Below are 27,990 nucleotides of genomic sequence, written 5' to 3'. Positions count from 1 at the left end.
CAATCAGCTCAGGGTAGCAGAACGAAACCCACTAACATTACATTTACATTAGCTAAATTACTCCTGTGCCCACTGATAATTTAACACAGCCAATCACAGAGGAGTAAATAAATAAACCCACAGAGAATCTAAACTATGCCTCAAAAATGGCTGGTTTTGTTCTTCCTTGTTTATCGTACTACTGACATCCAACTGGTGCTTTGCAGTTAAAAGCAAACTTGCTGAAAATAAAGAGGATGGTAAAATAAAACAAACAAATAAGGGAAAAAAATGGAAAATAAAAATAAGCGGCATGCACTAATAATATCTATTACCCCAACAAATGTAAGCAAAGGTTTGTAGTAACATATCTGGCTGGGCGATATTCGTGAACCGGCCTATATTAGAATTATTTTATTTTATTACAATTGGCACATTATTTTGTGGCTAAATTGAATGGATAGTGCTAGAAAACAATTTCTTGAAGGTTGACCATCTCGACTATTCAAACTATTTTCGTAAACTAATCATCTACAGGCCTATTAATATTTTACAGGCCTATTGTATATTATGATGCCTAAAGAAATGTATCCATCATAATAACCAGTGTTGGGTGTAATGCAGTAATGCCGTGTTGGGTGTAACTTTTCCCTTGAGAAAGTAAACTAAGGGATTCCTTAAAATTAACTGTAATTAATTTGTATTACAGTTATTTCTGATGTAATTGCATTAAATAATGTATAGACTATAGAACAATTCTATATAAAACATTAGTGGATTTAACATCAAAATTTCATGTCTAATCAAAATGTATGTTTTTAACATAACCTCACTTTTAAATACTTTGGTCATATCAAGAATAATTAATGCCAATTCACATTTTTTATTTTAAAAATTCATGTCTATCCTTGTATTGTAATTTAGAAAGTAATTAGTAATAAGTATTGCAATACTTTTTAGAGAGTAATTAGTACTTTTTTTTAGAGTAACTTACCCAACACTGATCATAACATAACAAATACTATTCATTTTTGTTTGTAGTATAGAACAAACTAGTTTTTTTTTTTAAATCAGTATTTTACTAATTGCAATAAATATTTTGAATCTAAAAAATTAATGGCTGTCAAAATGATGGCTGCTCTGCTCACAAATACTTAAGCCATTTCAGAACACATCCGTAAATATAGACGTCATAATTGAGAAATATAATTTTTTTGCTATACCGCCCAGCTCTCACCACTCAACATCTGTAAGACTGGCAGACGTTTCAGATCGCAAAACAACAATCAAAACGAAACAGAAATAAATCTGTTTAAAGAAAGATTAAACGGAAGAGTCCTGCTGGTGCTACAGTTTGGGAAGGGCCTTTTTTTTTGTGAGTTGCGTACAGAAAGATCATGGGACATGAGACTGGAAGGAGAGCGGGGGGGAAGGGGGGGACTGAGATTTTAGGAAGGTGAAAAGCTGTGCAAACCTTCCAAACTTGTCCTTGCTGGGGGAAGCATTGTAACAGAAAGAGAGAAAATTACACATAAACACAGGTTCCAAAGTCTACCATGCATGTTCACTTCAAAACAAATTAGCTTTGGGAACTAATAGTAAGTCGTTCCGGTTAGTGTGTTGGTTCTGGTCCTAAGGAGGGACGCAAGGGGTCAGTTGGGTCACACAGGCAGTCGTTCCCAGAGCTAACATTGACACCATGCAGAATTCACTCCTCCGGGAGCAGGAACACTGTGGGCTGAGTTCAGAATTCACGTCCATGTTCAAGAAAAGACTAGGAAGTTTGTGATTAGTCAAAGAAACATAATCCATGCAAGTAAAAGGGAACCAAGGTCAACATGTTCACAAAATGACTGAAAACAGATCTGAACTTAAGGAATGACGAACAGAATCACACTGCAAAAATAGAGCGAGCAAACAAACAAAACAGACAAACAAACAAACAAAAATGTCATTATTATCTGCTCCAATGCATCAAATCATCTCATGCACAGAATTAAAAGAGGCCAATAACAGCTGACCGTCACTGATCTCAGACTGAATCCATTCTGCTGAACAATCCGTGTCATTTCAATCAGAAGTAATAGCAGGTAAGAGTACTAGATGGTACAGCACTTCATCGAGTAGTGCACTAAATGTGCTTGATCATTTGAACTCAGTTGAACTGTTATCAAAAAAGTCATACTTTTTTTCCTTATAACTTCATATGTGGATTTTCTGCATATAACAGCTTCTATTATCTCTTACCCCTTTTCCACCAAAGTGATGTTGGTGCCGATACAACTAGTGTGAGAAGAACATTCAAGTTTACAGAGTTTTAGTGTCAGTACTACATTAAACTACTTTATATAATGTTGAATATAATGTATAATAATGCAATGGAGGAATATATGGGTCCTGATAATTCCAAATGTCTAAAGTGTCCTACATTATTTTAAATACATCTAGTCGGTGACAGAGTGCAAGCATAATCGTCTAAAATAAATGTGTTTTCATTTTCACAGAATCATGAATATATTTCTTCTGGTGTCACCATTGTCCTGTGCATTGGGTTTTCAGCACCAAATCCAAGCCTAATCATTTCCACCCCCCATGTAATACCAAACGTAAAAATTTTATCAACAGTACATTTTTCGTTAACCTTTTTGCATATGATTTGGACTATCGCAATAATATCGTATTGTGAGTTCAGTATCATGATATGTATCAAATCATGGCATGAAGGTATCGTTACACCCCAAGGTTTTAGTTTTATTTAGTTTTTTTTATTTTGGCTTTTAGAGACGGGACACACCGGAGACGGAGGCAAAGAGCAAATGAAATTGAAATAATACAATCTAATTTAAACCAAAAACAACTGCTCCTGCTACATGTGTGTAGCATCTTTGTTTGGATCATGAATGCAGTGGTTGTCTCTATAATTTCAAATGGCAACAGATATTTATTTTTTGTTAAAGGCCAGTCTGGCCTGTAATAGAGCAAATATACAACAAATACATTTACTCAAAGAAAAAAAAGAAAAATAATTCGGCAACCGGTATCGTCCAATTTTCTTGAAAAAAAAATCAGAATCTGCTATGAAAAATCATGATCGGTGCATACATAAAAAAAAACAAAAATCGTTTATGAACACAATTATTTAATGTTATTAGTATAACATTATTATAAAAAACCTGTAATTTAAATGTTTGTATCAGTTGTTAATTTTAACCTTCAATATTATAGTATAGTAAATGAATATTTACCTCATTAGTTCAAAGATTTATTTCCCTTGAGAAAGTTGACATACTGTACCTGATTTATATCCAAACAAACTTAATTGAATCGAATCACATGTTTGTGAATCAAAATTGAATTTGTGTCAATGCACAGCCCTAATGTAAAGAAAGAGAAAGCAGGGGTCTTAAGATTTTCAATGTATAATAATACCATATCAAACATATAAAACTCTTGCTTGCTGGGATAGGTGTATGATATATCTATAGATGCAAAAAAAATATTGTATATATTTAGTTAACCTCACTAATCGACTAGCTGGTTGTTGGTAGGGTTGGGTATCGTTTGGGTTGTTTTCAATACCGGTGCCAAACTGATACTTAAAAAATAAAAAAGAGCCACAAAACGAGGTGGATGAGATTAAAGAATAATATAATAAAATTATTATTTCAATTGAACAATTTATTACAGTTTAAAGTATACTTAAATATATAAATAAATACAAAACACAATTTACTAAACAAATTCACAATAAAACTAAAGCCACCTTACCCAACTACAACAGGCCTAATTTAACTCTAAATAACAGTTACAGTGATAACAGGAGTAGTGTGTATTCTTGGTATGCTACAAACCAGGTTCAAGCTTCAGCTTTATTTTGCAGAAATATGACCATATTCTCTGGCTAAATATTTTAGAAGGCATCGCCTTATTGTTTCCATGGCGACGCGTCGTGCTTCTCACATGACACACAGCTGCCACAATAGCGCTGTATAACAGCTCAGCTGTATCGGGTTTATTTAGTTTTTTCTTTTTTATTCAAAATATTCACAAACTTGTTAACTATGTCATGAACTATCTGATATTCTGATTTTCAAATATGTGTGAGTGAATGTGTGTTAGTTGATCTATACTGCGCGATGGGCGGCGCCATGTTAGTTTGCGACTCAGAGAATCGGATCTGTCGGATTTACATCACAAAATACATGAAAATAAGTGACCGCTGAACTGGGAGATGAATAGAGTAAACTATATAGTTACTATATAATGTGTATCTGATATGAATAAACCTAATAAACATTATGTGGTTGAAAACACTGAATAGTTGTGATATGTGACGAGCGTTGAGTGCGTCTGTCTATGGCTCGGCGCCAGACAAAGCGCGAAAACACGTTTGAATTTAAGTGCCACCGAAATGAGGCACCGAAATCTGCGTTCAGATTCGGTCCGGTACACACCGGTTATATAGGGTTTCGGTACCCAACCCTAGTTGTTGGATTTGAGTGTGGTTGAGCTAGTGGTTAACATTTTGTAGGTTCAATTTCTTGCATTTTTCTGGCTTATGGTGGAAGTGCGTAGCATGGCTCCTGGTTTGGGTACTGGCTTTGGCACCAGCATTCTGTTGGTGAAAAAGGGGTCTCTGAAGATTTCATGTCAAGCTAAACACACTGTGAGATAAGAGCGCACTTCCTGAGGTTGTTTCCATGGAAGGATTCTGCTGTCATTTCCTGTGACACACTTTTGCTACCAACCTCTATGCTACTGGCAGCTAAATCCAACAAATTCCAAACTGCTTTTAGCACAACTTGTGTTTAAAACAAAGTCAGTGTCAGTCATCATTCTATGATTAAATTGCCAATTAAATTGGGTCATTTTTGTTACGTCAGCTTAAGGTTAAAACCTACATGAAAAACAAACATCAAATCCTATTGGCTTGGATAGTAAACATTACAAAGCAGAAAGAACAACAATAAAAATGTCCGTTTCAGGAATTCAGAATCAAACCAGCATAAAATGTTATCTAAAATCTTAACTCCCTCTCTGTATCCACCAGAAAACAACGTAGATCTTACAGCACTCAATGCAATGCCTGCCAGTTGCTAGGCAACAGGACTACCAAAAGCATGTCTTCCAATTTCTAGTCCTGTGGAAAAGCAATCCCTCAACTAAATTTGACAGAAAAAAATGCCAAATGAAATAATGGGCAATAACACTGAACTGGTTTGGTCAAGTTTCCCACAGTGCATTCCACTGTGTTGTATTCCGAATAGATATGGTGCATGGGAGTATCAAAAGAATATGACAGAATATGACTAATATTGGGTTGACCCCCTGGTGACTTGTCTGAATGAGCGAGGTCAGACATACACAAGAGTGACATCAGTGGGCATGGAGAGACAGGCGGCACTCCAGAGACCTTCTTGCGCTCTAAACGGGCATCACACACACTGATGAATTCACATCACATATCTGAGTGAGTTCACGGCCAGAGGGAGGAAAAACGCTAACAGCGATGGTCCTCCACTAGCCCACTTTCTGTTGTGATCTGGACTGCTGCCATTACGGCTAGCATCAATGCCAAGCCTTTATCAAAAACCTTAGAAGAGGCTTCATTGGCAAAGGGAGAGAGAGAAAAAAAATTCATTGAACATACCGACTAGAACTGACAGGCTTTACTTTGTGTGTGATGCCTGCACGATTGAAGATATTTCAAGCCCTCTGACTGCTGAGTGCTGAAAGTGTAAGATGCTCACATTTCAACCCAACATTAAGAGAAGAAAAAAAAAACTTTACGAAAATAAAGACCATTATTTCATGACATTTAAGTACTTCCCTGCAATCTTCACATTAGTGTGATGTGTCTGGACATTTTACTTCATGGTAGGGTTATATTGTATATTTTTTTTGTGGTACTCCAACATACAAACCAGACAAAATCATAATTACACAATTATACAGATTATCAGCATCAGTTTGTTTGTTTATTTGACATGTTTATTTTTTTTTTCTCATAGATTTCCCCCGCAGTGAATATTACATAAGCACTCAAATTTAATTCAACAATCAAATTTTTCGGACACAAATTTTTCCACAAATGTAAAAAAAATCACAAATTGCTTGAAAACCTAAGTTATGAAACAATGTTACAAATAAAAATACTGTTTGTATGTATGTATGCATATATATATATATATATATATATATATATATATATATATATATATATATATATATATATATATATATATATATATATATATATATATATATATATATATATATATATATATATATATATATATATATATATATATATATAAAAACAGAATTAAATCATTGAAACAATGCTATTTGGTATAAATGCTTTAAATAGTTATAAATGTATAAATGTGTCAAAACACAATAACGATCACGGCTTGTTGGTAACATGGACAATTATGTCTAATTGTGGGTCAAAAGTGGTAAATTTGTATTCCATTATACATACATGTGTGTGTATATAATATATATATATATATATATATATATATATATATATATATATATATATATATATATATATATATATATATATATATATATATATATATATACGCATTTACTGCAGGGGAAATCTGCTTAATTGCCATGAAAATAATGTCTCAAATTAATGCAAAACACTTTTATATCTTTTGATTTTGGGGTGAAATATGACCCAGACATGTTCTTGAGTGGGTCTGTGATGTTTATGTTGTTTTAATTTCCTATAATCCCAATTAGAGCTGCACGATTATTTGTTCAAAGATTGTGATCTCGATTCAAACACCTACACGATCTTATTCCTAAATGACAGCAATTCGCCCGTGTCTATTAAACGTTTGACAAATGAACATTCAAACCAGCATTTGTGCTCCCGCTGACCCGGAGAGCAGTTGTCATGTATAAGTATGATTATGAAACCGCTTCAACCGTCTTTTCAACAACACAGTATTGTTATTTCTGTGTTATAATAATTCAATTTATCAGTATTGGGATGAAAGGTTATAGTTCGGATATAAACACTGATGTCGATGGTAGCGATCAAAATAGAGCAGATCACCTTTTGATAATAACTTGACGCTTCAAATAAAGATAGTATAAATTACATTGTTATGTCAGTAGGTTAAAAAATGAATGTCTCACTGAATCATTGAATCAATATTGAAGAGATAAGTTCAAAAACACTGATTTATCCAGTAGAGGTCGATCGATAGTGGATTTTACTGATAACGATGACTAGGTAGGACCGCCTGGCCGATAACTGATTTCAACCGATAGTTTTTCAAATGGATACTGAATAAAAAAACATAACACAAAAACTAAATAAACATAACTAATGTTAAGAGATACAACTTTAAAATGTAAAAATGTATTAGTAAATGTTGAAGATTAACAATGATGACCAATACTTTTATTAACCTTAGTTCATTTAACTTATTGTAAAGTGTTACTATTTCATATAAATCCAAACAGTCATGCTTAAAAATAGCCTCCTTAAATATCTAGCCTACACAAAGACCATACTGAAATTATTAGACATCTAAATTGTATGCATACTCTCACACTTTATTATTTTAGATGCATGTCTATGTGATAGGGGTGTAATGGTACACGTATTTGTACCGAACCGTTTCGGTACAGGGGTTTCGGTACGGTGCCGAACGGTTCTGAATGCAATCTTTAACAGTTAACAGTCTGCTTGTTTTACGTGCAGAACACACTTCAATCCGAGTTCCCACACGAACATATTGAGTATCCAGTCCAATTTATCACAAAATTCAAACAATAAATGCAGTTTTGACAATCTTTAATGTGATGTGACTGTATAGGCGTCAATTCAAGTGGCAGCACGACGCGATCATCTCTTCCTAAAGAATAAACATGAATTCATATATTAAGGTATTTTGAGGATACATTACAACTTACTGAAACGTATCATATGTTGTGTAATCGCTCAATCAGTGTTTCAATGGCGGAAAGACAAAACAGCTTGTAAACAATGTCACGTAGCATCACATTTACCTCAGACGTCATTCAGTGTCCACAGCTGTTAGTTCACTAGAGAAATAAGCTCTTTCACTAAATATATGCACTATATTAGCCTGTATTAATTATATTCTAGTTAACCTGTTAGTGATGTCTTGATTATTTAATGATATGTGTCATGAAAATGACAGCCACTGTGTATAAATTATTATATTTCAACAACGAATTGGAGAAAAAACTATTTTATAATTAGATTTAAAAGTTAATGCAAAAACTGCCTATTGTGAAGTTTACATGTTTGCATACAATTTGTTATTTGAATGTTGATTATTATATCTAAAAATAAATAACAACTGAATTTAGGCTAATAGTTTGGGCTCTGTTGTTAACCTTTAATATTATAGTAATGTGCAAGTAAGGGCTCTCTATATAGTTTACAGCATTTTGTTTAAGATACTTTTATTTATAATTGAATTCATTTAAGGACAGAAACAATTTTTTTCAGTAAACCACTGTTTAATAAAAAATAAATAAAAAGCAAAACTTGTAAAAATGCTGTACCGAGCCCGTAACGAACCGTGACTTCAAAACCGTCAATTTTGTGTACCGTTACACCCCTACTATGTGTCTAATCAAAAAAACTAAATATGTATTACAGTGAAGATAAAAAAAGAACTGAAATCAAATGAGTTTCTGATTTATGTTTGCACAGCGAATGCATAAAAAGCAACCAGCTGGATATAACTAATGCAAATAGATGGTAACAATCGTGACATTAAACATTTGGGTCGGGCTTGTGTGTTATCATCACATTGTTTTAACCGCTTGAGGTACTAGTAATGTAAGCATCCTCTGCCTCAAAGGCAAACACACTGCTGTTCTCCACTAACGCAGCATCTAGTCAACAAATTAATGACTTTATAATGATATGAAAACACGTACAATTGTGTACTGTAAACATACCGTTTCATTGTCTGTTTTAAATGCAGAGTGCAGCGCGCAGTCTCACGTGTCAAAACAAACTCCACGAGACGCAAGTGATAGTTTTCATTTCGCCTCTAGAGGCCGCTCTCGTACTGTATATTGACAGCGGACCCTTCTCAGCCGCTCCAGCAATTGAAGCAACCCGGAAAAACTATCGGAATGGATTTTTGCCGATTATTCCAGCAATGGGTTATCGGTGCCGATTAATTGCCAAAACTGATCAATTGGTCGACCTCTATTATCCAATAATGAAACAAGTGAAATCAGTGAGTCATCTATTCAATTTTTTCAATCCGATTGAAAATAATAACAATGAATTCGAATTAAATATTTTTAAATAGAGTCAAGCAATTAACATTTTGTCAGAACCTCTAGTCAATTATGTTATTTTGTTTAGTTGTCTATTCAGAATTGTGATTTCTATTACAATGTTAAAATCATGATTCTCAAGTTATCCAGAATTGTGCAGCTCTAATCCCAAGTGTCTCTGACTATTAAATCACAGATCAATGATTTTTTATATTACAGCTAAAAATAAAAAATCAAACAACTGCTTTTACAATTAAATTCGCCTTTCGATAACAAAAGGGAAATTATAAAAGAACAATACTGCAGGGACGCAAGTGTCAAACCACCACTTCAGAATCCTACAGATCTGACATCTGTCAAACATGCTCTGGACTTCAGGCATGACAGCTGAACGAGTGAAAGGGCTCGGGTGTGATGATTTCAACACACCCACTTAGATATTAAACTGAAAGATTGAATTTGACCAGGACTGTCAAGCTGCTACCAATACCCACAATTAGATCTTTGTAGAAACTGCAGCTTTCAGGGCTGAGATGTCTGGATTGGATTATCCTCTTCTATAGATGGGTCATTATCAGTGCTTTAAAAGCTGGGTCACGGTGATGTTCTAGTCTGGACATACAATGTTCACAGGCCTTCTCAATCACAGCTTTGTGCACTTGACCCTGAATAGACAGAGCCAGTATATAGATGTACAGCATGATATCTGCTCTAGGGTCGTAGGGGATGTAAAACTAGGACAGCCATCCTCATCCTAATCACACCATTATAATCACCGTTATTTTTATAGGTTAGATCGACCCCTGGAAAGTCACTAACCTGTACTAAATATCAATCAAATGAGACATTAATGCACTATACAACGTAAACATTGATTTATGGCTGTGATCGCGCTCACACACGCACGCATTCACTCAATCAGGGCCTGGCCTCATCAACCCCGTGTGTGTGTGTATGTGTGTGTATTTGTATGCGTTTACTGCGGTCCTCTGATACACACATGCATGAAGCGCTTATTCTCACCTTCTTGATGTTATAGATGCGCGTGAGCATCCCGATGCCGCGGTCGTTGAGGATCGTCAGTTTCTCCGCCAGCTTCTGCTGGCTCGGCTGCAGCGCGCTCCGAGACATGGCTCAAACGACCGTTAAAACGAGCTAAATCACAACCCAACGGATTCCTCCTGTAGTGTTAAAGGGTAAGGTGCCAAATCTAGCTGGTTTTTAGTGTTAAAATTCGCCCATAGTACGGGCTTCAGGCGCCTCGTCGGGGATGTATTTTTTTTCTAGGTGTTGCCCTGACGGCCAGAACGAGGCTGCTTCCGGCAACGACGTCACTGCATCATGTGACCAGAGCGCTCCGCAGGACCTCCGCCCCCATCATGCTGATGTTACTAGCCTAGCCCTAGTTGTTGCAAAGATGTAGTTGTCTGAATTATTTTCTGTGGATTTTATAGTTTTAAGCTTATGCTTTATTTGGTACATGTCACATAAATGCAAACATAAACAGTTTTCCAATATTTTCTGAATTTTTTCTTCTTCAGATTTTATGCATCATAAAACGTTTAACCGAGAGAAACTAAGATTGATAAATAGCTACTATTAGTGATGCGAGTTTCTGAATAAATTGAACCATTTGCTTCACAAAATATTTAAATTCGAAGCGATTATGTTGGCGAAACAGGCTGGTGCAAATCAGCTGTAAATGTTTTTTTTTTTTTTTTTTTTTTTTAATGAAAGCGTAATGCACTAAATGTAATATACAAATAATTGAATACCCTTTAAAATGAAGTCTCTGCATAATTTGTGTCCTTTTATAATTTTGTAGTGCCTGTTTTACCGTACGAAAATTAACCATGTTTTTTTTGTAGAAAAATTTAGTAACCATGTTTTTTTTTGGCTAATTGATTACTAACCACAGTTTTACCACAAATAACAATGGTTAGAGTTGCAAAAACATGGTTAATTTGTGGTTAACGTGATTTAACTATAATAACCATGTTTTGTTTTGTTTTTTTTTTTGGGGGGGGGGGGGGGGGGTTTGTAGTAAAACCATGGTTCATTTTCGTAAGGCTATGTTTTGGGAAGGTTTAGGTTTTTAGGCCAATTAGGAAGAAACAATTAACTATCACTCAATTTTCATTATATACGCATGTTTATTAAAACGAATTAAAATCATACATTGTAAAACTGAATGACTTCACCAGATCATTGCCCTGTATCGACGAACTCTTTATTGTTATTAAGAACAATGAAGCAGTACAGTTAAAAAAAACGATACAGTTGAGAGATAGATGACAAATATCAATAAATAGCAACAACAACAACAAAAACAACAACAACAACAGGCTTAAAAAAACAATACAAGCAAAATCAAGCAAATAAATTAAAAGTTTCGAAACCAAGGTTCTTCGAAATAGCAAGACGTAACAAAGCGCCCTGGTTTGCTGAAATCACGTGACTTTGCCAATTTGATTGGAAACAAGTATTCACAAAGGTTTCGAAGCTTCGTGAATTCATTCATTCATTCATTCATTCAGGTTTGTGTTAAACAATATCGGCTATAGCCTACTTTAGCCTGTAACTAGCTATCAACAGCGTTTTCAAAATTAAAATCACTGACATAAGTTATGTTATACGTTGGAAATACTCTTTTTAAACAGGTTCACTGATGCAGGTAAACAAACGCACTTATATTTCTCTCCTTTGGGTGTCACTGTTGTTTTGATCTTCCGCAGGTAATTATGCTGTGGCGCGCTAATGAATCTTCTCAGTTTTCAGGTGGTATCAAGGTCACCGAATTTTAGACGGGCATTCATTTATTACTAGGGAGGGAGTGAAGAACAGTCTCACAGCACAAACTAAGATTCGGAGCCTTGACATTTCTGCTTGGGACATCCCCGCCGCAAATGTGATGCAGTCGCTTGCCCAAGAAATAAAATCCTTCTCCAAAACTAAATTGCGGAAACAATGCACCAGAGTAACGACTTTGAGCGGCAGGCGGATTATTGAGACATGGAGAGGTTCCACTGTACAGATGGTCGAGGAAACAGTACAGCCTGAAACTGCATGTGGATATGTTCAGGATAATAACTGGGATCTTCAGGTTGGATATGTTAAACCATATCTGTTGCTTGGTGAGTAGTTGACCTTCTCAATTGACACTAGTAAAGTAGCCTAGCAACAATATGTAAAACCTCTCAATGTGGCCTGTTTGCTTATTTGGAATAAGCATTTTAATCTGTATAAAATGTTATGTATAGAATTATGTTATTGTACAGGCCTAATTTTAATGTTGTATATACAGTATTGTGTACATAATGAATGCATTAAATGAACATTTAATTTCAGGTTATAGCTATCTAAAGTAAAATGATAAAATATTCATTCTAATAGTGCAATATATTATGTATAGAATTTTATATATTCTATATAAGTAGTGATTTTTAATTTATTATGTTTATTTCAGGGTCACAAGATGCCGCTCATGACTTTGGTACTTTGAGGAAATACAAGGTAATGTGCTTTCTTGAATTTATTATTATTGTAGTATTTTGTTATAATGTATATGACGATGACTTATAATGTGTTTGCATTGATTTCAGGTCACACATATATTAAATGTTGCGTATGGTGTGGAAAATGCCTTTCCTGACTTGTTCATCTATAAGACTCTGAGCATACTGGATCTACCTGACACAGATATCATTTCATATATCAAGGAGTGTGCACAGTTTATAGACCAGGCTAAAGATGAGGTAACATTTGCCTTTTGTTTCTTAGTCATAATTACATTGTTAATATCATGTGATTTTGCACAAATTCATTTGTTTTTGCATGATGCAACACCAATGTATGGAGGTCCGGCAGGAATTTAAAGAGGGATATTTCATTTTCTCAGTATATAATTTCCTGAGTGTTGGGCTTTAGCGCCTGGCCTATGTGATATACGGCACGGTCATCCAATGGCTAACCCTCTTATTCTAGGTAACCGTGCGGCGTGCTGAATAATGGATGCTGAGTTTTCACAATGCATTATTCAGCAAGTTGTAGAAAGATCATATCACTAACGGGCCATTGTTTGTCATACAACCTCTTTACTAAATAGTGTCGCCAGTCACCCTTAACCTGACACTGCCTCATGATTCAAATTCTCTAAGGTTTATGATTACAATGGCTGCTGGAAATAAGTTTCCATCCCTTTGTAAAACGAGCGTAGCACCTTCCGTCACCTAATTTACTATGTTGTCTGATGCAAAGGGAAACAACAGCTCAGTTAATCAAATAATGTTCTATTCAACTCGGCGGAAAGTGGTTCTCTCACCCGTAACTTGCAATTTTGTGATTCCTTGCAATTAGCATAGGATTAATTACATGCTTTTTAATGGAGTATGTAATGATGTGAAATTAAATGCCTCCATAGAGGGATTCTAGTAGCTTCTGGAAACAGTTTATTTCCCTGCTGTCTGACTGAACAATTGCTTTTTTCTCTTCAGAAAGGAGTTGTACTTGTCCACTGCAATTCCGGAGTTTCGCGTTCTGTCTCAGTTGTCATTGGATATCTGATGTTAAAGGAAAATCAGGCGTTTGGTGACACGCTTGCACTGGTGAAATCCGCTCGACCGGCCTCTTGTCCAAATCCAGGTTTCATGGAACAGCTGAAAAACTTCAGACCACAAGATGCTACACAAGCAAACGGTTTGGGTTATGATTGAACATTATTCTATGGCTGCGTCCGCTCAATGTTCAAGGGGATAATTCACCACGTCATTAATATTCTGTCTTCATTTTCTCATCCTCACATCTTTTTAGAACTTTACGACTTTCTTGGTCCCACTTTATATGAGGTGTTTTTAACTACTATGTACTAACATTTAAAGGACATTTTCGGCGCTGCAAGCAATTACATGAGATCCCACCCTCCCTTCAGAGCGTCTCCAAAGCCACGCCTTCTTCAAAACACATGAACACACACAGCAGAGTTTGCAAAGCGTCACGAGACGAGAGACGGCGTCAAACTACCTCATGTCTCAAAGCACACAACATTACAATAATAATGAACAAATTGACCTGGACCCCCTGACTGCTGCAGATTCATTTAGGCGTTGATAGTGTTGCCATTGAAACCCTCGATTCACAAACTGCTCAGAGTGTAACATCACAGGTTTCCATCTCTTCCAAATTACAGTAGTCATGGCGTGAACGCAGCATAAGCTCTTTGTTTTGGTTCAGGAGGAACTATGGCTGCTGTTTCGGTTGCGGTGCTCGGTGACTGATGTCTGTCTAACTCGTATCATGAAACATTTGATGACGTGATGTGAGGTATGAAAATACATACGTTGACAGGCAGGTAGGACATCGCATGTATCATTGCATTGCATTCATGCCTTTTAAATTCTGTTGCATTATTTTCCTGTTTAACACTGTGAAGCTGCTTTGAAACAATCTGCATTGTAAAAAGCGCTATATAAATACAATTGATTTGACTTTAAAATTAATAATTGATACAATGCACTTATTGAGTACATAAATGTTTTTACATGTATTTTAAAAATACCTGCATGTCATTACATCTGCAATTACATCTATTATTACGCTGTTGACCCTTTCGCAACCTCTTAACCCACCCTTAAACCTACCCATCACCAAACCTGTCCCTAACCTTACCCGTATCCCATCTCAGTAGCAGCAAAAGTGTTTGGCAATACAACATGAACACAATAAGTACATTGGACTTATTTGGTGATGTAAGTACATGGTAGTTAAAAACACCTAATATTAAGTGTGACAACTTTCTTTCTTCTGTTGAACACAAATGGTGATACTTAGAGAATGTCTAACCTGCTCTTTACCTTAAAGTGAATAGAGACCATGGCTATTAAGTAAGATTTTCAAGGCATTTTGGTAAATAACCTTCATTTCAGTCTGTTCCTCACCCAAGGCTTAGAATATAGAATATGCACTACTTTTATGAAGACTGTTTGTTGTTGTCTTTTTGGTTTTGAATATTCTTTCACAAAAAAATAAATATATGATATAAGGGTGAGTAAATGTTGACAGAATATTTTTTTTTTTGTTGGTGTACTGCTCTTTTAAAGCCACCAGTGCTTCCATTGCAGTCTCATATAGTCTGCTCCTCACCCAACGCTTAGAATATAGAATATACTTTTATGGAGTTTTTTTTTTTTTTTGTCTTTTGGGTCTTGAACATTCGTTCACAAAAAATAAATATATGATATGAGGGTGGTTTAAAGCCACCAGTGCTTCCATTGCAGTCTCATATGTGGCTTTGATCTCACACTTTTGCATTGTTTTACAGGTGCTATAAAGCTAAAAGGGAACATTCTCAGAACTTCCCTAATGTTCTGGCAAAGTTCTCTTAAAGCTATGAACAAACGTTCTTCCAGTAACATTAACAGAACATGCGTTCAAAGTCATCTGTTCTCAAAATGTTAGCACAAAAACATTATCTATACATTGTTCATGGAACATTAGCATAATTATTGTTAGCTGGGAATATGACAAAAAAGTGACGTGAGCACAGCACAATTTGTCCTGGTAATTTTCTAAACACCTATAATTTTAAAACACCTATAAAAAAATCTATACGGAAAATTCCTTCATATTAATACAGTACATTTGGTCCTATGTTTACGGACATTTTTAGAGTGCAGCACTGGGCAAAACTGGCTTAGTTTGTAAGTTGGAATTTGAATAAAATTAGCTCCACAGATTTGGAATTGAATTGGAATTTGAAACATAATGACAGAAAGACGAATTCACTGAATTGCAGTACAAAGAAATTCACTACAATCACAGAAGAGATTGCATTAGTTCCCATCCCCAATATACCATAATATTTGTAATTTCGTAAATTCATTTACAGTTCAATTTCAAGAATTCACATTCAAAGGCCATTCTAAGGGGTATACATTTCTTATCATAATACATAAGCATAACAGAATGTATCCTTTAAAATGCAGTGAGTAATCATCCATATCATAAATTCATATCTTATCGTCAGGCGTTTAGAATCTTCTTTCCTGATAGTGACATCTTGTGGTCACAGCTCACATTTAGCCTTTTCATCTGTTTGGTAAAAGGATTTGATCCATGTCCGTTTTTAGTTTTTTTTTTCATTCTGTCCTTAAACCAGTTTATTATATTCAGTAACACTGTCTTTGATAGTAGCCCTAGGTCATTTTACCCAAATTTAACTTCCTTGGTTAGCATCTGGGATGTTAAGCTATCTTTGTGCAATAAAGTAACTTAAATATCAACCAAAAGAGAGGGACTAGTTGAAGTATTCCCATCACATCAAATCGTAGTTTATTTTCTTTAGTAATTTTGTAACTTTCATTATATATTTTGATGTTTTTGTCCATAGATTCCATAGTAATACAGTGTTTTTTAAATGTCACTGTTGTGATTTTCTGAAGGTAGTAATTTGTCATCAAATTGTGACTTTTTTTTTATTAACTTGGATTTTGTGGTGTAGACCGAGCCTGTTTTTGATGTTAAAGCATGAATGTGTGGAATGTATTATATTGAATAAAATGTGTATATATAAAGATACTTTGCATGTCTGTATATTTATTTTATAAACTGTGTTTTTGACTGTGCCTTTAACTAAACTTTCAGTCTAATTAAATGTATTCAGTCTTTAAACTACACTTGCCCCATAAATATAGTTTACCGAGAGAATTTTAGTTAACACATTGAATGGAAAAATGTTTGGAATTGCTTATTAACCTTTCAAAGGTAAGTGTTATTTAGATTATTGCATACAATTTTACCAGAAAAAAAAAATATATTTAAAATGTTTAAAATAGACTAACTTGCATATTGTATGGAAGTGTATTACAGGGCTCTCAAGTCTCACGCATTGGGCGTGAGACACACGCATTTCAACCCGTTCACACGCTCACACGCCACACCTTGTATTTCTCACGCAGAGAAATTTCCAGGATAATGTCCACCAAATTGCGCTGCTATTAGAGGAATCAAGTGACTTCCACATATAGAGCTCAGAAGGCCCTGCCACGCACCAGCCAATCAAATAAAAAATACAGCTTCCGAACAGCCAATCAGAAAATAGCATTGCTGTATCCGGGTAAGATTTAGATATTCCCGCAACAACAAAGTTTACATTCTGCCACCTACTGGTGGTTTAGTTTAGTGTTTTCTTTCCAACATTTCTTAATTGTATATTCAAAAATATTCTTAATTTTATATTCAAAAATATTTAAAACAATCTCATAGAATTTTTCAGTGTAAATTATTTAATTTGATTGACAACAGCCCTACAGTGTCTTATTAATAGATCAAATTTAAGTATATAAAATGAAAACTGAAGCATAGCCTATATTTAATAAGATTATGGGAAAATGCCCTTCATAAAAGGTAAAAATATCAAAAAGATATGCAGATTTAAATATCTCAAATCTGATTGAACACTGGTGAGACTATTGCTTCAGAATAAATTATATTTACAACACAGTAAATTCTGCAAAAAAATATTCCAAATTATTATGGATTATTAATTTACCTCTTCCCTGACATCTTTCTTTGAAATAGAGAAATGCAAGAACTAATACTATACGCACGCACACACACACACACACACACACACACACACACACACACACACACAGAAATGTTAAATTAAATTAAATACAAATATTATTATTTATTTATTTATTTATACAAATTAGTGTCATTTTTCAGATCAGAACCCCCACCCAAACCCCTGCTGCCGTCGCCAAAATCTCACTCTGAACTCAGTTCAAAACTTGAGAGCCCTGGTATTATTTATTAAACGTCTCCACTGGTCAGAATAGGCGGGGTTGTAGCGCCCTCTGTGTTAGTGATTTATAATACACATTGGCAGGGCGTGCACGTCAGCCGAATACGCTTTTAACTGGACTTCTGCCTACATGAGGATATAATGAGTCAACTGAGATGACTTATCTCAAAAACATTGGGAGACTCTATGGGCAATTGTCGTCACTTCAACTCTATCTCCCATGTTGTTGATAAACTCGGGGATTTGCTTTTCCACATGGGCACTTTCTCATCCAAGCTCTCCAGGAGAAACATTGTGACCGTGAAGCCCCAAGAGTCCGATGACGGCAGAGCGAACCGGGACCCGATCGAGAGCCAGACTCGGGTTATTAAAAATTCAGTTCAGAAGGTCAGCCGGGAAGTTCAGAGGGAGTCTGTCATCACTGAGGGAGGCAAGTGATGAGAGTTTCATTGCTGTTTCCAACACTGTCCGTGCTGAGGAAAAGTTTGGCATGGTCCAATGACGGTTTTGTTTGTTAACTTTCAAGGCGGATAAAATAATGTCAGGCATTACAGCTTAACTTTTAGTGACAGTTATCAAAGCTTTGTTTTATATCAGAGAATAATTCATTCATATTTAATTGCTGTGAAACATTAGTGCCATATTAGGCTATTAGGCACATTAGTGGCAACAAAACATCGACAAAATATAAGTATTCATAATTTTACAAGTAGGTCTAGTCATACTCATAATTTATATTCTTATTATAGATGTACACAACACAAAACTATAATAGAAATCGGTTGCACTTTATTTTACAGTACGTGTAGTGTACTTACAAGTAGTGGTACCTTAAGGTTAGGTTTAGGAGTAGGTTCAAGGTTATTACTAGTTATTACCCAGTTAGTGTCATTACTACAGTAAGTAGGCTAGTATGTAGGCCTACACGTGAAACTGGACTGTAAAATAAAGTTTTATCCAGAAATCATTCGTTTTAGTTGACTCTTCTGAAACTCATTGAATAAGGATCATATACTTAAAGTCACCATGAAGTCAAATTTGACTATTCTTATTTTTGTTTGGAATATTGCAGTATTTATTATAAATTATTTATCCATGCACAGTATTATTACTTTTTAATTCATGTGCCCTCATAATCTTTTATTAAAATACTTTCCCAGCTCTTTAATGACTTGCGTGAGGGCGGGACAACCTGTCACTTACATGAAATCAACCAATAGCAAACCACAACCATCCAACGATTCAATCATTTCCCTATGGACGATGTCAAGTCCCGCCCTTTATTTTATCTTGTTCGATAAGTTGTTTCACTCAGATATACATCACAACAGGGAAGAAAACGCTACCACAACTTCTGTTTCATGCCGACTTTAAAACGTCAATCTGGGTTAGCTAACCGTACTAGTTTCCACAAAAGAGAACTTTGGCTGCACTATTTTTATGACAGGCAAATTACTTTCTGGAATTCGTTAAAAAGTTGACCCCTCTGAAACCCTGAATAAGCATTGAATAAGCATCATACTTAAGATTTTGCCAGATATGAGGTCTTTTTTTTAGACCTCATCTATTCACCAGGGATTTAATCAGCAAACGCTAAACTCAATATTTATAATGGGTAATGTTCATTTAGTTTAGGGTCCAATTCTCACTATTAACTAGTTGCTTATTAGCATGCACATTAGGCCTACTAGGATATTGGCTGCTTATTAGTACTTATAAAGCATATTAATGCCTTATTCTGAATGACCTTGTTCTACATCCATTAATCCTACCCAATACCTAAACTTAACTACCTTACTAATTATTAATAAGCAGTAATTAGGAGTTTATTGAGGCAAAAGTCATAGTTAATAGTAAAAACAGGACCCTAATCTTAAGTGTGACCTTACAATGTGATCCATTCCAAGCACATTTGTAGACCAAAATAGTAAAATTTGAAAAAATACAGAGACAATTGTTTAGGTGGAAATTTATGGACAAAATTTGTCTTAGATTTACATGCATCCTCAAAATGAACTGTTGGGTTGGGAACCAATATTAGTTCAGTTTCCAATAGCCTTCAAAAGGTACATTTGGTTAATTAATTATTAGTGGTCACACCCAAAAAATTAATTGGCTTTTTTTCAGGAAAATAATTGGTCAAATCAAACTGAATGAGACATAAAGCTTAGAAATGTAAAAATGGTTGATATAAGATTTCTAAGTGATATAAGTGTTCTCACTCTGAACTGAAGTGTTCTTATTGGTCTTGTTCAACCAGTACATTTTATTTGTAATAGGTTACATCCATAAATGTACTCAAACTTCATGTTGAACAGATTTCATATAGGCTTACAGTACATGTGGCCACATGGGCCACTCATGCAAAACACTAGGTGAGCAATATGAATATTAATGCACTTCCAAGAATGACATGACATGGCCAGTATTTCGCTGCTGTCTTTGTCATGGCAACCCGTGTACAGTATTAAATAGAGTGTCATCGTAGGTCTTGTTTCTTTAGAGAATGCATTATAATGATTTGAATCTTACTATTTTATTTCAAGCCCCTTGGACGTAAAGGGGTTGAGTGGGCAGAACAAAGCCGGTGGAATTCATTACGAGGCCTCTCTGCGTTGTCGATTGGGATGCTGCAGATTCTGGCTAATTTGCTCCCTGTTGTTTTGGTTGCCAACCGTGCTGGATGGCTGCGGGGAAAGCAATTAAAGATTTTGTCTTATAGCCAAATGAAGAGCAATTAAGAGGAATGAATTCAGCCTCTTTATTTCACAATCACACTGAAGAGCTGTTGGTGGTTAGATTAGCATAAGTGCTGGCAGCGTTCTTTGTTTCTCAGTGTTTTTCCAGCCTTTGACCCCTAGTAACTTACACACAAATCTACTGTTAGCTATAGTAGCGCAGCTCCAAAAAAGTATCTTCAAATTCAATATCGCACATTTTGTTCAAGTCCCAGTGAACCGGAAGTAGCAACTGGGTTTTCTTCAGTGCTGTGTGTTGTATTTCCAAGGGAAACGGAATATTGAATAGAGGGCCGGGTTTTACTTCAACGCTCCTCCTCTCCATCTCTCGTTCATAGCAGACTAACGGTTGGAGGGTGGTTAAGGATATTCAAACCCAAGCCGTCAAACTGATGTCATCCGAGAAGGAATGCCATTCCAGACCGGAAGTAACTTTTCAGATTTTGATTAAAGATTACCGCGACAAACTATTGTTTTCTGTGTATTAACTTGCACTGATTAATTGTTCACCCTAGGACCTGTAATGTGTGCTAACAAAGTAAATAGGGTCCATTTTGATTTCATGAGGACTTTAAAGCTGCACTATGTAACTTTTCCGTCCACTAGAGGTCGCCTATTCAAAACAAAGGCGTAGTTGGATGATGGCAAGTTTGAGCGCAGAATCTTGGGACATGACTGTGTTCTTCACCTCATAGCCTGTGGAAAATAATCGGGATAGGACTCGGGCAGAAATCATGTTCATGGATGTGATTATTAACGTTACGTTGTAGTATGAAGCAGAAGCATTGTTAATAAGAAGAGCGCAACACAAGCCTCGCAAGCAGCAGGACCTTTTTTGTGGCATAGTCGCCGGCGGGACTTTTATTATGCCACAGTCACCATTTCCGCTCTTCCGGTCAAGAGTATGAGGTTAGTGACACCGGTGGCTGGTTAACTGAACTGCAGCCATCAACTTATTGCTTGTGCTCGCACACGTAACGCACAAGAGACTGAATGTGATTCAATGCCGTGATATACTCATGAAGTTATGAAGTTAGAAAATTGTTGGAAATACCTTTGCAGCGATATACTATTAACGAACATCTAGACGCCATCCACGCTGCTGAAAGCCAGATGAATATGTAAATATGTGCTGCGTGCAGCAGTTAAGAACGCTTCTGATTATAGACCGGCCGGTCAAGACATCTTTCCGATTCCACTGATCTATATAAGTGGCGCGCACAAGCTGCCTCTCAAACAGCTTGTTTCGCAGTTCAAAACGCTTATGCTACATCTGACGTCATGCGTCTCGTCAGTCAGGCTTTTTTCGTAAGTTGTATGTACGTTTGTACTATGTAAGTTTTGGAACGTAAATAGTTGAGAAAGAAAACGCATGTTGTGTAACAGTCATGTTAATCACAGAACAAAAGACGGAAAAAAGAAAAATCTAAACTTTTGTAACTTTAATTGTAAGAATGAATCTGTATTTTCACAGATTTACAAGACTATCCAGTGTTATTTTGCATTTGATTACTATAATTTCTGTAGTATTTCTATTTTCTGAATACTAACCTACTGTTAGACCCACCTGAAAAAGCTGTGTTTATTTCATATCTCTCTTTATTATATTGCATTTATTTGTGCTGTTGTTTGCAATTTGTTTATTTGTTTTCTTATTTTATTACTGACTTGTTGTGTTTTTTATGAAAGTAAAAATTTGCATTAGGGCTGCATGATATTGGAAAAAACGGTTTTTCTTCAGTTTTTTTGTTTCTTAAAAACTATTTTACCAGATTATTTAAATAGCTCTATTTGAAAATAATTAATCATTCTTGCGCTGATTTTGTAGGGGAGTGAATCTGCTTAGAAAATAATAAACAAATTACAAGCATAGATAAATACAATAGAAGAAATACAATTGAAATAAGCAGTTATGTTTTTCAGGTAAATCTACAGTATTCAGGTACATAAATTAAATAATCAAATGTAAAATAATAGTCTTCACTGTATAAATGAAATCTAACTAATTCATTAATGAATACAATTTATCTTTGTTAAAGCTAAAGGTACATTAGGTTGCTGTCCCTTTGAGACGAATGCACGGACCTAATATAATTGACACCACCTCCGTTTTCTTTCTCAGTTGTATACAACACTGTTTACGAGGATTTTTGACGAGATGGGCATTTTGACTTCATTTTGCATGCACGTGTCTGTTTAAGCTTAAAAGAAAGAGAAAAAATCCTGGATCCGGTGTTCACGTGCTGTAGTGTTGTCACAATACTGGAATTTCTAACTTCGATACGATTCCTAAAAAACTATCGATATTCGATACCATTTTCGTTACCACGGGGAAAAATGCTGCATATACTGTCTGTCAAATAGATATTTTTAATATAATTAATTTTTTTGTCCGTCTATTGAAAGTCTAGGCGATTAAAAATGTATTCTAAAGAGATCACTTTATATGATAAAGCTTTTAAGGTTTTTCTCATATATAAATGTTGATCAATTACCAATACAATTATCTTACAAATATTTGCTAACTAATTGTGTTGCAATAGCTACAGCACAAGGAAGCTTGATTTCAAATTGAATTTAAAAAGACGAGTAAACAGTAATAAAATAAGAACAAATAAACAACTGACTACCAATAGCACAAATAAATACAATAGAATAAAGAAACAAATTAAATAGACTGCTTTATTTTTGCTTTATTCAGTATTCAGATAAGAAACTGAATAAAAAAAACTAAGTAATCAAATTTAAAATAACATTGGATAATCTTCATCATAAAAAATTAAATACAGATGAATCCATTAGAGTTTCACAAGTTAATCAGTCAAGAGCAGTAATTGATCGTTTGTCTTTTTGTAGTTTGAATAATAAATAACTGCTGTCCCTTTAAGACCTGACGCACGCATGGATCCCAAACACTCCTGTTACACATTCTTCCTGAACTGTTTACGACTGTGTTTACGTTAAAACTCACCAAGATGGACATTGAGAATTTTTTTGAGTGTATTTGACCATTAATAAGCTGGGAAAAGGAGCTCATTTTTGCCCTTGTATGTCAGAGGAGGCTTTATTACAGTATGTGTGTGTGCGCTTCAGATGCGAACGCGAAATCTGCGGGAATGAGTAGAATTAACGTTATGTGCAATCCTTCACGAAATTCAGACCCGTCACACCAACAATAACACGCAGTCATAAGGAAAAATCCAGCAGAACACGCGTTCGCCGTGTTTAGAGGGTTAACCGGAGTGAATGAGAGGAGGTGGGTGCGTGTCAACTCGCTGTCGGTCGGAGAGGAGAGCGCGGCTGGCATCGATACTGTAGAAAAGGAATATCGTATCATTTCAGATATTTCAGTTTCGATACATATCGAAATATCGATATTTTTGACAACACTAACGTGCTGTGTGCGCGCAGAAAACAGGCCAAAAGTTCCTATTTCTGACTCAATTTAAACACGCATGCAAATGACAAACTTTCACTCTATGATGGTTAAACTTTGCAATTAATCCGCAAATCACATGCGTTCTGAACTGGGGTGCAGCTGGCCTGTACAGATCACGGATCAACTAAGTTACAATCAATGTGACTATCGCGGATGTACACATTGCGATATTGAAGCTAAAACGATATATCATGCAGCTCTAATTTGCATTGAAGAAAAGATTTTTGTTTATGTATTCTGTCAATTATTGTTCTATCAGAAAGACTCCGGAGGCCAGATGAAGTACAATGAAGTAACAAATTTATTAACAGACCAGCAAGTATTATATTTAGAGTTTCTTTGGCATAGGCCCCATCCGTTGCTCCCGTCTCGGGGGTAACGGACTCTGCATTTCCTGCCTGGAGATGAAGGCTGGGGCGCAGCCGACCCCCTGGGAGGTATAGGCAGGGACCATCCTGGTGGTGGTGGGGAGGATGGAGGTAAATGTTGGCATCAGCATCTGCGAACTCAGACATGTGTAAGTACAATCTTTTATACTCCGAGTATTAGGACATGATTGGTTAGGTCTGATTGTAATAAGTGACGTAACACTTACGCTAGAGCTAGAATAGTCAAAAAATAGTATCGGCAGGTCAAAAAACCACAAGAAGACCCATTAAAAGGTTCTAATATGTACCATTTAGGTACTAATATGTACACTTTTGGAATCAATATGTTCCTTTGAGGGACTAATATGCACTCTTTAGGTACAAAGGTGTACCTTTTGAAAAGGTACCGCCCTAGTGACAGTTTTGTACCATTTTTTAGGTTTAGACAACCTAGGAAGTCAGGGAAGGTCATGTTTCCTTAAAAGCAAATTAATACATGAAAATTCTTACATATAGCCCCTTTAACCTATATCTTTAATTTATGATCTGCACTGCTGAGCATTTTTTCTCAGGTCATATGGCGCCACCAGCCAAAACAAGTTTTCCCTCCGCAACTGCGTAGGAAGTACTGAGGTTGAGTTACGCCACGGGTTGTGTTAATTGGTGTAGTGATCTATATTTTAAAGCCCATAATTAAGTCTTTGAGTTCCCGCAATAATGACTCGTCCTTGCCTTGACAAAGGTGTCTGCAGACGAGTGATCCTGTGTAATGAAGAAGGTTTCCAAATGCCTTCTGTCCATTTGAGACCCAGGCTTGCTGTTGCATATCAGTTCTAGATTTATTACTCTGTCGTGGGACCAGCCGAAGAAACTCTTCCTGTGATGTGCCTGCACTGTCTTCCTGGAAGAATAGGAGTGCTGATTTAGTGGAAGCTGAAATTCAGATATGATAATGGGCGTTTAGTTTCTGACGTACGCTGTAGGCGGTAGACCAATCACAACAGACAGGGCCATCTGACCAATCAGAGAAGAGTAGGTTTAGAGGGGTTTAGATGGAGCGAATCCTTTATCGAACAGTTTCAGCCTCTGAGAAAAGAGGTGAGGCTGCAATATATAGGAGAGAAAATATTTTTTTTTTAGCTTGGATGGATGTAAACTTGTCGTAGTTCTTGTGAACTTTTATCTTCTAAAGTGTAGGAAACTCAGAAAGACCAGGAGATTTCGGGATCAAACAGAAGTTATTCTTTTAATGAGAACTCTCTGTGCTGCATGTCGTCCGAAAACAGTCTGATTTAACAGTACAAAATAATGCAATTTATCTACATTTCATGGGGAGGGATTATACAGCAGGGGAGGAGACATTCAAACAAAGGAATGCATATGTTGTGTAGGTAAAGGACACACCTTAGACATAACGGTGTGACCTGTCCTAATTCAATCAGCATAACAGTGTCATTCAAACAGTGTTGCCACAGTTACTTTGAAAAAGTAACTTAGTTACTTTACAGATTACTTGCTTTTAAAAGTAACTAAGTTACTTTACAGATTACTTGATTTTAAAAGTAACTAAGTTAGATTACAAGTTACTTTATTAGTTACATTCATCAGTTGCCGACAACACCTCTGCAGCCTCAACATAAAAATGACAACCGTTTTTGCCAACACTTTATTGGAAAGTGCATTTTTAACAGTAACGTCAACAATGTATCTCCTGAAACTGTATCTCCAAAAAAAATCTTTTGACTAATTTTATAAAATCTAAACATGTTAATGAAAAGGTACAAATTACTTTGTGTTCTTATTAAATACATTTATGAAAAACAATTTATATTTAATTTTTAATTTATATTTATATATGAATGTAAATAATTATATGGGCCTACACAAATAATATAAAATTACAAGATTTATATTTTATTGTAAACGTAATGTGCAGCTCTGTAAAGGGACAACAAATATATGATCGATACGTGAGAACAATATATTTTTTAATAATCTTTAAGTGCACAAAACTATGAAAATATATGAAACGCTTCAAAACAGAGCGGCAACAAAGCGCTTATGCGCATCCCGGGTGCAGAATGATGCGCTTAAAGCAACATGGAATCAGTGTGTGCAGTGCAGCGCGAGTGCACATTGAAAAGTTCACGGCATAAAGAGAAGATGAGCGTTGAGCCCACAAATCCTAGTCTACTATGTAGCCTATATCGGTCCAAATATTCACTGATTATTTGTTTCTTCACAGTTTTAAATTCCGGTTATTGTGCGTGTGATGCTAATTAATAGTCCTTGTGTTGTCCCCTGGGTAGCGAGCACAACATCTTTCAGAAACCGCTAGATAAACTCCAGGAAGATCAATTATTTTATCTACATATCAAGTATTATAACGGTAATATATCATATTGGAGTGAGCTTTACCGTGCTGCTGACTGGAACCGAGAGCGACGCGCAGTTTGAATGCTGAACGGAGAATGACAGCTACAGCGGAGGAAAGACATTCAGCTATGGAATGGCTTTAGATTACTTTGTAGGCTACTAGCAAATCATAATATACTAATAATGATTGCTGAAGGATAATGTGACAATATATATTTCTGAAATTCTGATGATTATTTAATTATCACGACATGCCTAATCTGAGCAAGTGTCTGTCTGTCTTGAGTTTTGTCGACAGACGGAGGCGACCGCCTCATAATTCTCTATGCCGGAAAACCCCTGCTGAGACTAAACAAGAAAGCAAAAAATATATATATTTTTACTAAGGAAAATGACAAAAATAGTAACTCACAGTGACTTGGATAAGTTACTTTAATCTGATTACTGGTTTGGAAATAGTAACGCGTTAGATTACTCGTTACTGTTACTAAGTAACGCGTTACTGGCATCACTGCATTCAAATGCATAGATGCTAATACAATCACTCAGGCAGTATTGCTCTAAACTTGTCATGGTAAACAGTCAGGAAGTGCATAAAGACAAAATACTTAATGTCTCAAACACTTACACGGCCTGACGTAATCTCCTTAGAATTTCCTCAAGTTTACTTCAAAATGTAAAACACAAATATAGATAATGTTTTCAGTTATATTCTATTACATTGGAACCTCGATATAACAATGTATACATTTGTAATCTTACATAGTAGACCTCCAAAAAACTGAATTAAGAACCTTTAAAATAGCAAAATGGAACACTTTAAAGCATGCATAAAATATCCATACAACCTGACAGCTGTCACTGAAATACACTATATTGCCAAAAGTTTTGGAACGCCTGCCTTTACATGCACATGAACTTTAATGACATCCCATTCTTAATCCGTAGGGTTTAATATGGAGTTGGCCCACCCTTTGCAGCTATAACAGCTTC

At 35.7% G+C, this 27,990-nt stretch overlaps 2 protein-coding genes across 9 annotated transcripts in view; one reads left to right on the top strand and one right to left on the bottom strand.

The window, feature by feature from the left end:
- Nucleotides 1-10,622, bottom strand: part of nckap1 (NCK-associated protein 1) — a 61,790-nt gene extending 51,168 nt beyond the window's left edge. For 4 of the 8 annotated variants that reach the window (XM_079822228.1, XM_079822225.1, XM_079822229.1 and 1 more), the window contains exon 1: nucleotides 10,297-10,618. In XM_079822228.1, the coding sequence (XP_079678354.1) occupies nucleotides 10,297-10,404 (108 nt within the window). In that variant the 5' untranslated portion in view covers nucleotides 10,405-10,618. Of the gene's footprint in view, nucleotides 1-10,296 lie in introns of all 8 variants that reach the window. The other 4 variants (XM_079822231.1, XM_079822230.1, XM_079822226.1 and 1 more) reach the window with 4 other exon arrangements.
- Nucleotides 10,623-11,996: 1,374 nt separating this feature from the next.
- Nucleotides 11,997-16,838, top strand: dusp19a (dual specificity phosphatase 19a). The gene is made up of 4 exons (XM_079821357.1): nucleotides 11,997-12,407; nucleotides 12,740-12,786; nucleotides 12,876-13,028; nucleotides 13,767-16,838. Exons 1-4 carry the CDS (start codon nucleotides 12,185-12,187, stop codon nucleotides 13,983-13,985), a joined length of 642 nt encoding a protein of 213 aa, XP_079677483.1. The 5' UTR covers nucleotides 11,997-12,184; the 3' UTR covers nucleotides 13,986-16,838.
- Nucleotides 16,839-27,990: the final 11,152 nt, after the last annotated feature.

This window comes from Gobio gobio, assembly GCF_949357685.1.
Source record: "Gobio gobio genome assembly, chromosome: 7".
In the NCBI taxonomy this organism is placed as follows: domain Eukaryota; kingdom Metazoa; phylum Chordata; class Actinopteri; order Cypriniformes; family Gobionidae; genus Gobio; species Gobio gobio.
This window is presented reverse-complemented; position numbering and strand designations above follow the sequence as displayed.